The 12,500-nt window shown below is 54.9% G+C and overlaps 1 protein-coding gene across 2 annotated transcripts in view; it reads left to right on the forward strand.

The window, feature by feature from the left end:
* Positions 1–12,500, forward strand: part of efnb3b (ephrin-B3b) — a 76,330-nt gene that overhangs the window by 20,383 nt on the left and 43,447 nt on the right. For both annotated transcript variants that reach the window (XM_064325632.1, XM_064325631.1), the window contains exon 2: positions 12,189–12,484. In XM_064325632.1, coding sequence (XP_064181702.1) covers positions 12,189–12,484 — 296 coding nt within the window. The remainder of the gene's footprint in view (positions 1–12,188; positions 12,485–12,500) is intronic.

The following is a 12,500-nucleotide window of genomic DNA, read 5'->3' on the forward strand; positions in this document are numbered from 1 at the left end:
ACGCCGCTTTCGGAAGATGGCCAGAGTCGCTGCCGCTTCCTGGCGCAGGCCGAAGACTCGGCCCGCCTAGCCCCCCCCACCCCCCACCCCACCCGTACCCTCACCCTCACCCTTCAGTCTTATGTCATTAATTCCCGCAGTTACGCCGTTCGCTATGGTTATTAATAGCTCGTTAGGCGCTGTTATCGTGTCATCGCGCACTCACGACGTGTACATTGGCTCTAGATTAGCAATGCTCTACATTTAGCGCTTGTAATGATGTCACAGACACACACACACTGTCTCACACACACACGCACGTGTCTGGGAATGTTATTGGCCGTGTCGGGTACTGTGGGTCGTGTGACCCAGGTGGACGCTCTTCCTCTGTCGTGAGTGGCTCTGGTGTGTGAGCGTGCCTAGCGGGAGCGTGTATTGGAGCGCGCTGGCCCGCCCGCCTCTGGCCCGCCGCCCCCCAGCGTCGGACGCCTTTAGGCCGAATCGAGCGACGTCTCGCGGCGAGGTGCGTTCGCGAGGGCTGGCGGGGCTCCCGACGAGCGGCGGCGTCCGTGCAGATGTGCGGTGCGTGTACGGGTTTGGGGAGGCGTGCAGAATCGGCGGCGGGTGGTTCTCCCTTATCGCCGTGGCGGGTTCTGCCGCGGGGCCCGATCTGCGGTGGCGCGATTAAACCCGGGGTTCTGTCCGCGGTTTCTCCCCGAGCCGAGTCTGTGTGTGTGTGTGTGTGTGTGTGTGCGCGCGCGCACGCTGGGTGTGAATTTTTGATTATCTGGGGGAGTCGGATTCTGCAGTTCGGGACCCCCAAGATCATTTTTAGCATTCTAACCCCGTCCTCCCCCCATGCCCCCCCCCCCCCCACCGCCCCCGCCCCCGGGACACCCAGACGGGACCTGGTGCAGAGGGTCGAATTTCCCTGTTAATTTCCTTTGGGGTCCGGAGAGTCAGGGATGTGTACATTACACCGTACGCCGTTCCCCCCCCTTACCGGCTTCGCGGATGCCTTCGGACTGACTCGCCTGGCGTATTTCTGATGGTATTATCCTTCGCCACTCGCGCTGTCGTTTCCAGCAGGGATCCTCTGCGCTCGCTGTAGAGCAGCGACTCAACCCCCGGGCCTGGCGGCCATTATAGGCCACCGGTGTGGCCTGAATCGCCACGGTTACATGTCCACGCTAAAAAGGGAGTGCGTTGCTCACGGACTTGCTGCTTATCGAGGAGCCGATAGGTGGATAAATCGCCAGGGTCTGATGGCTCTGCGAGCTGATAGGTCGGTGAATATTCGAGCAGGTCGGCCGGTGTGTACTGGGCTGGATGGAGGTGTTTGTCAGCAGGTGGATACGCCCCTAATCTGTATGATGTGTGAGGCGATAGGCAGCCATTGTCCAGTGAAAGTGGTGTCCGCTCTCTCTCTCTCCCTCTATTCTATCCTCTGTCCCTTTGTCCCCCTCGGTCAGGCTAGTTTTTGCCCTCCCCCCCCATCTCTCCTCCCCCCATTTGCATCCCTCTCTCTCTCTCCTGTGTCCTTTTCTTTTTTTTCCATCCTTTTCTTCACACTCTCACTTTCAGCCCTTCAGTCCATCACGCACTCTCCTCTCTTTCTCCACCTACTCCCCCTTTTCTTCTGACCCCTTCCTTACCCCCTCCTTTTCTCCGAACCCTCCACACTCACCCTTTTACCTATTTTTCTCTCTTTCACCTTTTTTTTCCCATTTCCCCTCTGTCTCCTTCAACCCCTCCACGCCTCTCTCCCTTCCCCATCCTCTATTCACCTGTCACTCACCTCTGCTGGGGGTCTCCCTAATAATGCCCCTCCCCCCTTCCTGCCCTCCTCCTTGTCCCCCCTCCCCCCTCTCCCCCCCCTTCCCTGGAACATAGTGATACAGACACCTGGCCCAACTCAGCATGGCTTCCTTCTCTCCGTCCTGCACTCGTCCGCCGCCCCCCCACTCCCTCGCTCCCCTCCCCCCCTCCTTTGTTCAGCCCGTTCTCACTCATTCAGACCTCCATTTTTGTCTTTCCTCCGCATTATCCCTCTCTTCCATCTGTCATTCTTGTGGCGTTTTCTTTCTTTTCTCTCCTCTCTGCCCTTTTCCTCTCTCTCCTTTCACTCCATCTTTCACACTCCTCCACCCTCTCTCACACACACACACACTCACACACACCTCTGTCCCTCTCTTTTTGCTCTCTCTCTCTTTCTCTTTTCTTTCTCTGCTTTTTTCTCACTCTCTCACATTCTCTGTCTCGCTCTGGGCCACGCAATGCCTTTTCTCTCAGCCAATCGGCACGGAGAGCGCGTCAACTTTTTATGTGACAACTTTGAGAAAAATGATAATCAGTTGATTCCCCTCGGAGAGAGAGAGAGAGAGAGTGAGAGAAAGAGATGGAGAACGAAGAGAGGAGGCCGAGGTAGAGAGAAAGACGGAAAGATGGAACGAAGAGGGAATAGTTATTTTCTTTCGCACCGTCTCCTGCATACCCACCCCCCTCCCCCCCCTCCCCCCTCCCTCCGCCCTCCTCCCCGTGAGTTTTCTTGTCAGAAACGCAAACAAAAAGAAAACAGTATTTATAGACCTTTTCATTTTTAATTATCATAATGATCGGGGTTTGTTGAGTCTTTTCATCTGAGTTTTGAATGTCTAGGGTGTGGTGGTGGTGTGGTGGTTGGTGGTGGTGGTGGGGTGCGGGAGGGGGGTGCGATGCGATTCCCTGTGGCATTCCCCGTTGCCCCCCCCCCCCCTCCGGAGGGTGCGAGGGTTGTTGTTATGGAAAGCGTTGGCGCGGTGTCTTTCTCTCGATGAGTCCGCTCCCCCGACGCCGCCGCCATCTCCTCTCTCATTTGCATGAGTCGCGCAGCAAATAAACAGCGTCTGCCGAACGCCGCGGCCACGAGGGCCCCCCCCCCCCCCCCCACCCGAGTTTGGGCCCTGGTGTGCATTCCCGCCTCTGCATAATGACCTTGGCTTTTGAGGTTTTTTTTTTTTTTTTTTTTTTGTCTGTGTGTTTGTTTGTTCGTTTGTTTCTTTGTTTGTTTTATGCGTTCCTTTCCTTTGTTTCTGTCGCTCACTTTGCATTCGTTAAATGAGCCGTCATCAGAAAAAGACTCGTTCTGAGAAGCGAACTTCTAACCTGAATAATAAGGGATCCCGTTTGTGGAAATCAAAAGCTTCTTTTTTTTTTGGTTTACGTTTGATGTGGAACAAATGAATCTGTGACCTTTTGAAAGTGAAACAAAAAACAAAAAACAAAAAAAAAAAAACTGGTCGCTAACTGACACTTTGACTGTGTAAACAGCCCTCGGTGCACTCTGCCTCCGGGTCCCGCCCGCTTGGCGACAGTCGTCAGGGCGGGAGTCGTCAGGGCGGGAATCGTCATGGTGATCGTAAGCACCTCGAGCGGAGGGAAGGTTGTGGTTGGAGGGGCTGTGTGACCCTCCCGCTAACATGTTGATTTAATTCAAGGCTGCTCCACCTCGGTCCTGGAAGCTCTCTCTCTCAGGTGGGGCGGACAGTTCTACTGGGTCCAGAAGGTTCCACAGGTGTGATACTTCCGTGGAGCTAGGCAGAGATTCAGGGGTGAGGCGGAGCAGCACCCTGTTGACACTGCAACTCTACAGGATAGAGAACCTCTCCAGGCACTGTGGGTCTTCAAGATCAGAATTGAGTACCTCTACAGATACTGTGGGCCTTTAGAACCAGTGTAGAGTACCTGTACAGATACTGTGGCCCTTTAGGATTTGTTTAGAGTACCTGTGCAGGTACTGTGACTCTTTAGGATCAGAGTAGAATACCTCTACAGGTACGGTGGCCCATTGAGACCAGTGTAGAGTACCTGTACAGGTACTGTGACTCTTTAGCACCAGTGTAGAGTACCTGTACTGGTACTGTGACTCTTTAGGACCAGTGTAGAGTACCTGTACAGGTACTATGACTCTTTAGGACCAGTGTAGAGTACCTGTACTGGTACTGTGACTCTTTAGGTCCAGTGTAGAGTACCTGTACAGGTACTGTGACTCTTTAGGTCCAGTGTAGAGTACCTGTACAGGTACTGTGACTCTTTAGGACCAGTGTAGAGTACCTGTACTGGTACTGTGACTCTTTAGGACCAGTGTAGAGTACCTGTACAGGTACTGTGACTCTTTAGGACCAGTGTAGAGTACCTGTACTGGTACTGTGACTCTTTAGGTCCAGTGTAGAGTACCTGTACAGGTACTGTGACTCTTTAGGACCAGTGTAGAGTACCTGTGCAGGTACTGTGACTCTTTAGGTCCAGCGTAGAGTACCTGTACAGGTACTGTGACTCTTTAGGACCAGTGTAGAGTACCTGTGCAGGTACTGTGACTCTTTAGGTCCAGTGTAGAGTACCTCTACAGGTACTGTGACTCTTTAGGTCCAGCGTAGAGTACCTCTACAGGTACTGTGACTCTTTAGGACCAGTGTAGAGTACCTGTACTGGTACTGTGACTCTTTAGGACACAGACGCTGAGGTCTTTGTCAGTGGGACCGTAGAGCTGTTGTAGGCCTTCCCCTCCAGGCCAGGCTGTTTCCTCGCCGGCTGATTCTGAGTGCGCCCCGGCCCATAATGACCTCGCTCTGATTAATTCACTGGTCTGATTAGACGGGATTTAACCCCAGGACCTCGCTCACGCACAGCGGGAGACTGAGGAGGATCAGGGCGCGCTGTGGTTCAACCCCCCCCCCTCCTGCGGAGATGATTATCTTCTCAGAATTAAGGGGGCCTTGTGGGGTGCTCGGGAACCCCGGGCTCCGGGACCTTTTTTAACACGGCTGCACCGATCGTCTCTCCGCTCGGACACGGACGGGTCCTCCGGTCGGTGTTTGGGGATCGGTTGACGTGGCGGGCAATGAGGGTGGGGGAGGGAGGAAGGGGGTGGGGATGGGGCGGGAGGGGGGAGGGGAGGGGAGGGAGAAGGTGCGTGCCTTTTCCGAGATGTCCCGTCCAACAGCCTGCGTCTTACCTGGACGTCTCCACGGCACCAATCAGAGCTGACCATATGGAAATAATTACCCCCACCATTCACCGCAAAACATTCCGACCCCCCTCCCAAAGTCCCAGTGCCGGGTGACTTTATAACAACCTTGGGCTTGCAGTTTGCTGCTCTTCCCTCTTCACTAGCTCTCCTGTGCTTTCTTATATTTCACTTTTCTCTCTTTCTGTTTCTCACTCTCTCTCTCCCTCTCTCTCTCTCTCTCTCTCTCTCTCTTCCTTTACACTGTGCCCTGCGAGCTGGCCCGTCGCCTCAGTTCTGTAGTGTAAGTAGCTGCTTAAACTGCTCCTTTATCAGACGGCTCACGGTGCCGTTTGTCATCAGGAGCGGGGAACACGATCTGGCGCGGCAACACCGAACGAGGAGAAGAGAAGAAAAGAGAACACCGCGCTTTTAAAACCTTCCCTCTGACACCGCTCCTCCAATAAAGCGCTATTTTATTTTATTTTATTTTTATTTTTTTGTGTGTGTATGCCGAGCGTTTTGATAAAGGACGGGAGACGGCCTTTTCGTTTCTGACGGTGGCATTTTCTGCCGAGCGGATCGCTCACCCACGCCTTTTTTTGTCAGACCGGCTCGTCAGTTTCGACACCTCGTCACGCACCTCTTTTTGACCTTGCCCTCGGACAAATTCCTCTTTGACCCCCCCCCCCCCCCCTTCGCCGTGCCCAAACAGCAGCTTGACTTGACCTTTGACCTAACCTTTGACCCTACTTCCTTATTCCTGTTGAGAGAAGGAAAAAAAAGTGTAACTTGACCTTTGCACAGAGAATGCAAATGTAGAATCTATCTGTAAATAAGCTTGTGTGATTCCTAATGACCTAAGTATGGCTGTTTATATAGTGTGGCTGAGTGGTCACAGATACAGGAAATGCCATGACCTCACACTCTGACCAGCCAATAGGATCATCTTCAGCGGTTTACATTTCGGGTGTGGTGATTTATTTATTGAACTTCAGCCAGTACTTATTACCCATCCTCTTGGGTGATTGCTGTTACCACAGTTTTACTTTGGTGTCTTTAGTTAATCCTTTTGTGGTGCTGTTTTTTTAACAATGGTACCTGCTTTCAGTTGTGTGCAGTGGATATCTGTCTATCTATCTATCTATCTGTCTGTCTGTCTGTCTGTCTGTCTGTCTGTCTGTCTGTCTGTCTGTCTATCTATCTTTCTTATGTAGCTGATTATCCATCTTTATCGTGCAGTACTCTGTAAGTCACTCGGGGTAAATATCGTCTGCTAAATTAACACAGTGTTAGCCCGCGGCGTCGGCTAAGGTTAGCATAGTGATCGCACCTCGATCTGCGCAGACTGTGGTTTGTTAGCTTTGTTAGCTCTCTTCGACGATTCTTATGCCTGACTAACGGTGCTCTGAGATTTAATTATTTTTTAAAAATGCCTCCCGGTACTTGAGTGACTCTGCCACCCCCCCGCCCCCCCCAACTCCCCCCCAGGAAATGTCAGGGACCGGATTCGGCTGACGCTCTGTTGCGCCGCGCTACATGGCCCTGTCCGAGCGGGACAAAGGGTGCCTGTGTGTGTACCTGGGACTGAAGCGCCGGGCCCTGGTCCTGAGGACTGCACAGCTGTGAGGGGCGCGGTGCCCGAGCCAGGTCATCATCTCCCGCACGCTCAGCGCGCTCTCAGCTAGCGCTCACCGTAGCTGCACAGGGCCCCCCCCCCGCCTAGAAACGGCTCCTGTGCTGGAATTGTTACCTGAATTGGCGCGAAAGGTAGAGAACGCGTGAGAGAGAGTCGGGCCCCCAAAAAACTCGGGGTCATGGGGGGGGGGAAACGCTGGTTTTTGGTGAGATGAAAACATTTTTAAAAACAACGTCGCAAAAACGATAAAGCGCGCTTGGCTCAATCGTATGTGAAACGTCGGCTCGCGATGAGCGATGAATCTGCGTTCGATGTTTCGGACTTCCCCGCGTCTGACGGTCTGATTTTTTTTTGACGGGTCGCGGGACGCGACGGGTCTTGTGAAAAGTGAACATGGCCACCGCGCGTCCCGTGGGATTTCGGCAAGGGCGTGCCCTGCTCCTCTGAGGTCGGCCGGAGGGCGCCGGGACTGTCCCGGGTTTGACCGGGGCGGGCTGGACCTGCGGGGGGGAGTCCACGTTTTGGCGAACTTCTCGTCTCTTCAAAAAAAGCTGCGAAAAGCCACGTTGTGGCCGCTGCGTATCGATTGACCCCAGAGCGCCGATATTTCTGAGGCTGAAACTCTCTGCTTGCAGCTCTGAGAGAGTTTGCTCCAAAGAGACTTTCCGTGCTACATTTCCCCACCGATATGAGTTGCAGATAAAATGATTTCTGGGGTTTTTTTATTTATTTTATTAAATAAAAAGTATAATTCCTGTCACACATCAGTGTTTTTATTTTACTTGATGACATTTCCTAGTAATGTTCAGGGACACACGTGGATTTCAGTTAAGTTTCTGAAAGATTTTTGTCTGAAAGTTTTTAGTGACACGTGGCTGATTTTGCATATGTGGTGAACGTTGATGAGTTTGTTTCTGAGAAGGCTGACGTTGTACCATGTATGGGGCGACATAGCTCAGGAGGTAAGAGCGGTTGTCTGGCAGTCGGAGGGTTGCCGGTTCGATCCCCCGTCCTGGGCATGTCGAAGTGTCCCCTGAGCAAGTCACCTAACCACCTAAACCCCAACGAGCTGATTGGTACCTTGCATGACAGCCTTTCACCTTTGGAGTGTGTGTGAGTGTGTGCGTGTGAATGGGTGAATGAGACGCATCAGTTGTAAAGCACTTAGGATAAAAGCGCTATATAAAACGCAGTCCATTTGCCATTTACCAGGCCTTGACCCCCACCCCCCCCCCATAACGGTCCACACGGTCAGCTCTGCTGGTCACCCATTGGTCGATTAAGGGACGGTCACGTCCCGCCAGGTCGCCGCGGGTGACGGCGTGAAGCCCGCTCTCAGCGTTGGAAGCGCGCGCGGCCCTCCGGCACCTCGGCCGCCAGGTGTTCAGGTGTTCAGGCGTTCAGGCAGCAAATGAAGTGAGAATTGAGGTGCGATGCTTTCGGGACGCCGCGTTCCTCCCGAAAAGGTGCGGCGGGCCGGCGGGATTCGGCCGATTTTGCTGATTTTTAATCGTTTTTGACGGGTGTGAGGATTGTCCGGGGGGGGGGGGGTACGCTCAATAGGGCTCGCTGCGTACGAGAGTCTGATTGGCTGGACAGGACAGGACAGAAAGTTCTCCTGACACGTGCGTCAGGCGGGTAATTTCACTCGGTAATAACGGTTATGGGTCGTGAAAATGGCCGCCCCCGGTACAGCGCATCCCGCGTAGCTGTCTTGTCCGCTCGACGTGACCGTCGATGTGATTAAGACCGCGGGGTTCCTTCGCGGAACGCGCACCTGTACGCACCTGTACGCACCTGCGCTCCCCCCCCCCCCCCCCCCCCCCGCTGCTCGCGATCAAACGCGGCTCCGGTTACCCCTCAGGAATCTCCGAAATGCGAAACCGGGGCCAGGCGGATTCCATCTCGGCTCAATGTGCTTTTTGTCCCCGGATCCGTGCGAGAGAGAGAGAGAGAGAGAGCGGGCGCAGGTGTTTGCTTGAGCGCATGTGAGATGTGAGGAAACTCACCTGGAGTGTCTGTGTCTGGTGCTGAGCGGTAATGAGGCGATGGGGGGTGTGGAGGCTGGGGCCGGGGTGAGGGGGGGGGGGGTCTGAGTGGGGGGGGAAAGGGAGAGGGGTGGGGGTGGAGGCTGAGGGCCTGGGGGGGGGGGGGGTGGGGGGGGTCTGAGTGGGGGGAAAGGGAGAGGGGGGGGGGTGTGGAGGCTGAGGGCCGGGGAGGGGGTCTGAGTGGGGGGGAAGCGAGAGGGGATGGGGTGTGTGGAGGCTGGGGGCCGGGGTGGGGGAGGGGGTCTGAGTGGGGGGAAAGGGAGAGGGGGTGGGGGTGTGGAGGCTGAGGGCCGGGGGTGGGGGGAGGGGGTCTGAGTGGGGGGGAAAGGGAGAGGGGGTGGGGGTGTGGAGGCTGAGGGCCGGGGTGGGGGGGGAGGGGTCTGAGTGGGGGGAAAGGGAGAGGGGGTGGGGGGTGTGGAGGCTGAGGGCCGGGGAGGGGGTCTGAGTGGGGGGAAAGCGAGAGGGGATGGGGTGTGTGGAGGCTGGGGGCCGGGGTGGGGGAGGGGGTCTGAGTGGGGGGAAAGGGAGAGGGGGTGGGGGTCTCAGGACATCCAGGTCAGGGGAGTGTGGGGGGGGGGGGGGGGGGCTGGTCAGGGTTGAAAAAAATTTTCTGCTCCCCTGCCCTCAACAAAAGAGAAAAGGAGAATAAAAGAGAAGAAAGTTCGGCACCCCCATCCCCCCCATGACCCCCTCCCCCCCCACAGCAGCAGCACCCTCCCCCCCCCACCCCCACAACTCCAGTGTTATAACGTGTGGCCAGATGAATGGTTCTATTGTTGAGGTGAGGGATGGGGGGGATGGAGGGGAGAGGAGGGGAGGGGAGGCGGAGGGGGATGGGGGGGAGAGAAAGGGGGAGAGATGGTAAAGCAGAAGGAAAGTGAGGAGCGTAATTTTCGGGTGAAAGAGTGCAGCATTAGCAGATGTAGTGGGTGACTGCCGCACTCCGGATTAGGGGGTGGGTGTAGCGAGGATCTGGAGCTGTCGAGGGTTCTGCCATTAACACACCTCACCATTACCCTGGCTTAGCTGAGTTTGTGTTGGGTTGGGATCATCTGCTATCTGGAGCTTTGTGTGTGTGTGTGTGTGTGTGTGTGTGTGTTATGTGTGCGTGCATGTGTGTGCATGTGTGTGTGCTTGTGTGTTTGAGTGTGTGTGCATGTGTGTGTTAGCGTGTGTGTGTGTGTGTGTGTGTGTGCTTGTGCATTTGTGTGCGTGTGTGTGTGTTTGTGTGTGCTTGTGTGTTTGTGTGTGTGCATGTGTGTGTTTGCGTGTGTTATATTCAGTATTTCTGTGTGTAATCTTATTTTATTTCCTTGGGGGTGTTGTCAGTAACTCCTGTGTTGTGTGAGTGCGGTACAGCGGGCGTGTTTTCTGCGGGTTCTGCGTTTTTTCCCCCCACACAGTCTGTGTGCGGGTCAGCAGCGCAGGCGCAGCGGGAGTTTGTCCGGAGGGAAAGCTGTGCTTCTGATTAAACTGTGTTCTGGCCCGACCGGTCCGCACGTTAGCCCAGGTTAACTGGGCTGGCATCAGGGGTGCTGCCCCACTCCTCCTCTTCCTTATAACTGTCCATCTGCAGGAAGCCCAGGGACTCTGCAGTGCTCCCATATTTAGGAGCGTTTGCCCCTGAAAACTGATGTGTGCTAACTGGAAAAATAATTTGGGAGCGCATAGGCCTATAATAATTGGGATGGGTTAGTGTGCTCCTAAATCTTTAAACTTAGCAGCTCATGTGCTCTTTGGAGGGCAGAAATGTTAGCGTATAGCGCTGCGAGCTCTTTCCTTCCGCGTTTGCCACGTTTGTTTTCTTTGCGTATCCCTGTTCCTCCTCTTTCTCCCTTTTCTGTTACTCTGAGGCTGTTTTTGTCAGCCTCCATCTCTCTCTCTCTCTCGCTCTCTCTCTCCCTCTGTCAGGTTTTCTTTCACTCTGTCCCCCCAGTCAGCCCATCCATCCATCTTTCCGCTGTGACAGAGTGTGTTCCGGCGGCTTCTGTTTACCGCTCGCTTTCGCTAAACACACTACACCCCCCCCCCAGCCCCCCCCCATCCCCACCACCCCCCGCCGCGCGGTGTGTTTGCTCAGAGTCTCTTTCTCGGCGTACCGCGACGGTGGAAAACTGGCGTCTGACAGCCGAGCCGCCGTTGAGAAGCCGCGAGCGACCTCTGACCCCGAGACACCTGCCAGTGCGCCGCCCAGCGGTTCGGGTTTCAGGGCGTGGGGGGGGGGCTGTGGGGGCCGCTCAGGGGGGCAGGGCCGTGGGGACCCCCCCTTTGTGGCAGAAGAAACTGCCCCGTCTTTGTGCCATCTAAGAGTTACACACACACACACACACACAAACACAAAAAAAAAAGAAAAAAAAAATTCCCAGAATGCAGCGGTACTTGTGGCGCCTCTGCGGTTGTCCCGCTGGCGAGCCGTCAGTTTGTGAGCGGGGGCCCGGACTGATCCGCACTAAAAGCTGCGATTTGGGACATTTTGAAAGCATGCTGTACCCTCTCCTGCGCCACTTCGCTGGTAAAAGCGATAGCTCTCTCTCTCTCTCTCTCTCTCTCTCTCTCTCTCTCTCTCTCTCTCTCTCTCTCTCTCTCTCTCTCTCTCTCTCTCTCTCTCTCTCTCTCTCTCTCTCTCTCTCCCTCTCTCTCTCTCTCTCTCTCTCGCTTGGAGCTTTTGAAATGCAGACACACAGGTTGATGGGTACCTTGTTCCTGCAGGGATACTTAAATTATTTTATTTCATTTTTTGTTCTCCCCCCCCCAACCTTGAACAAGGTGCTGCTTGTACAGAAATTCAGCGGTGTTATCTGTTAATGCAGCGGGCTGTTTACCGATCTGTCAGCTTTCGCTGGGAATACTTGGCAAATGAAAAATGTAAAATGATGTAATGTCTGTTCCTCTTCCTCCCCCTCGTTCCCCGAATTAAATGCCGTGGTCTCTCTGAGGCGTGTGGAACGTTCTCAGAGGAAGGTGTCAAATGTTTGCCGGGACAAGCCGGGTGTCAGGATGGGTATCGCAGTCTGAAAGTTCACCAACTCTTAAATCCCCTCCCCTCCCCTCCCCCTCACCCCCCGAGTAGGCCTGTTCTTGCAGCTCCAGAGCTCAGCTGGAGATTTTTTAGGAGACGTGATCTCTCAGGGAGTGCGTCTGACTCCCTCTGATCTCGATCCCATCCCCGCTGAACGCTGTCAGCGCTCTGGAGCAGGGGGGTGTCCAATCTTATCCGAAAAGTGCCGGGGTGGGTGCAGGCTTTTTGTTTTAGCTCAGCCCTAAGACACATGATACTACTCTTTTAACGTCTTGATTGAAGACCACAATTTTTTTCTTCATCTGTTGAATCAGGTGTCTTAGTGCTTGGCTAAAACCTGCACCCACACGGGCCCTTTTTGGATAAGATTGGACCCCCCTGCTCTAGAGATTGGGGGTTAGGGGGTGGGGGGGGGGGTGTTTGTACATGTCTCAGGTACAGTATATGTTGATCACAGACGGTAACATGCCCCCTCTCTCTCTCTCTCTGTCTCTCCCCTCCTCCCTGCTTTCTCTCCAGATTCGGGGACGACAAGGGCTACGTGCTTTACCCCCAGATCGGGGACAGGTTGGACCTGATCTGCCCCGCCTCCGACCCCCCGGGGCCCCGGGCCCCCCCGGAGTACGAGTACTACAAGCTGTACCTGGTGTCGTCGCGGGAGCAGGCGGACAGGTGCGAGGTGCTGGGCACGCCCAACCTGCTGCTCACCTGCGACAAGCCCACGGCCGACATGCGCTTCACCATCAAGTTCCAGGAGTACTCGCCCAACCTGTGGGGCCACGAGTTCAAGACCCTGCAGGACTACTACATCATCGGTGAGCCAGCCGCTTT

The sequence above is a fragment of the Anguilla rostrata genome, chromosome 3, assembly GCF_018555375.3.
Source record: "Anguilla rostrata isolate EN2019 chromosome 3, ASM1855537v3, whole genome shotgun sequence".
Classification (NCBI taxonomy): Eukaryota; Metazoa; Chordata; class Actinopteri; order Anguilliformes; family Anguillidae; genus Anguilla; species Anguilla rostrata.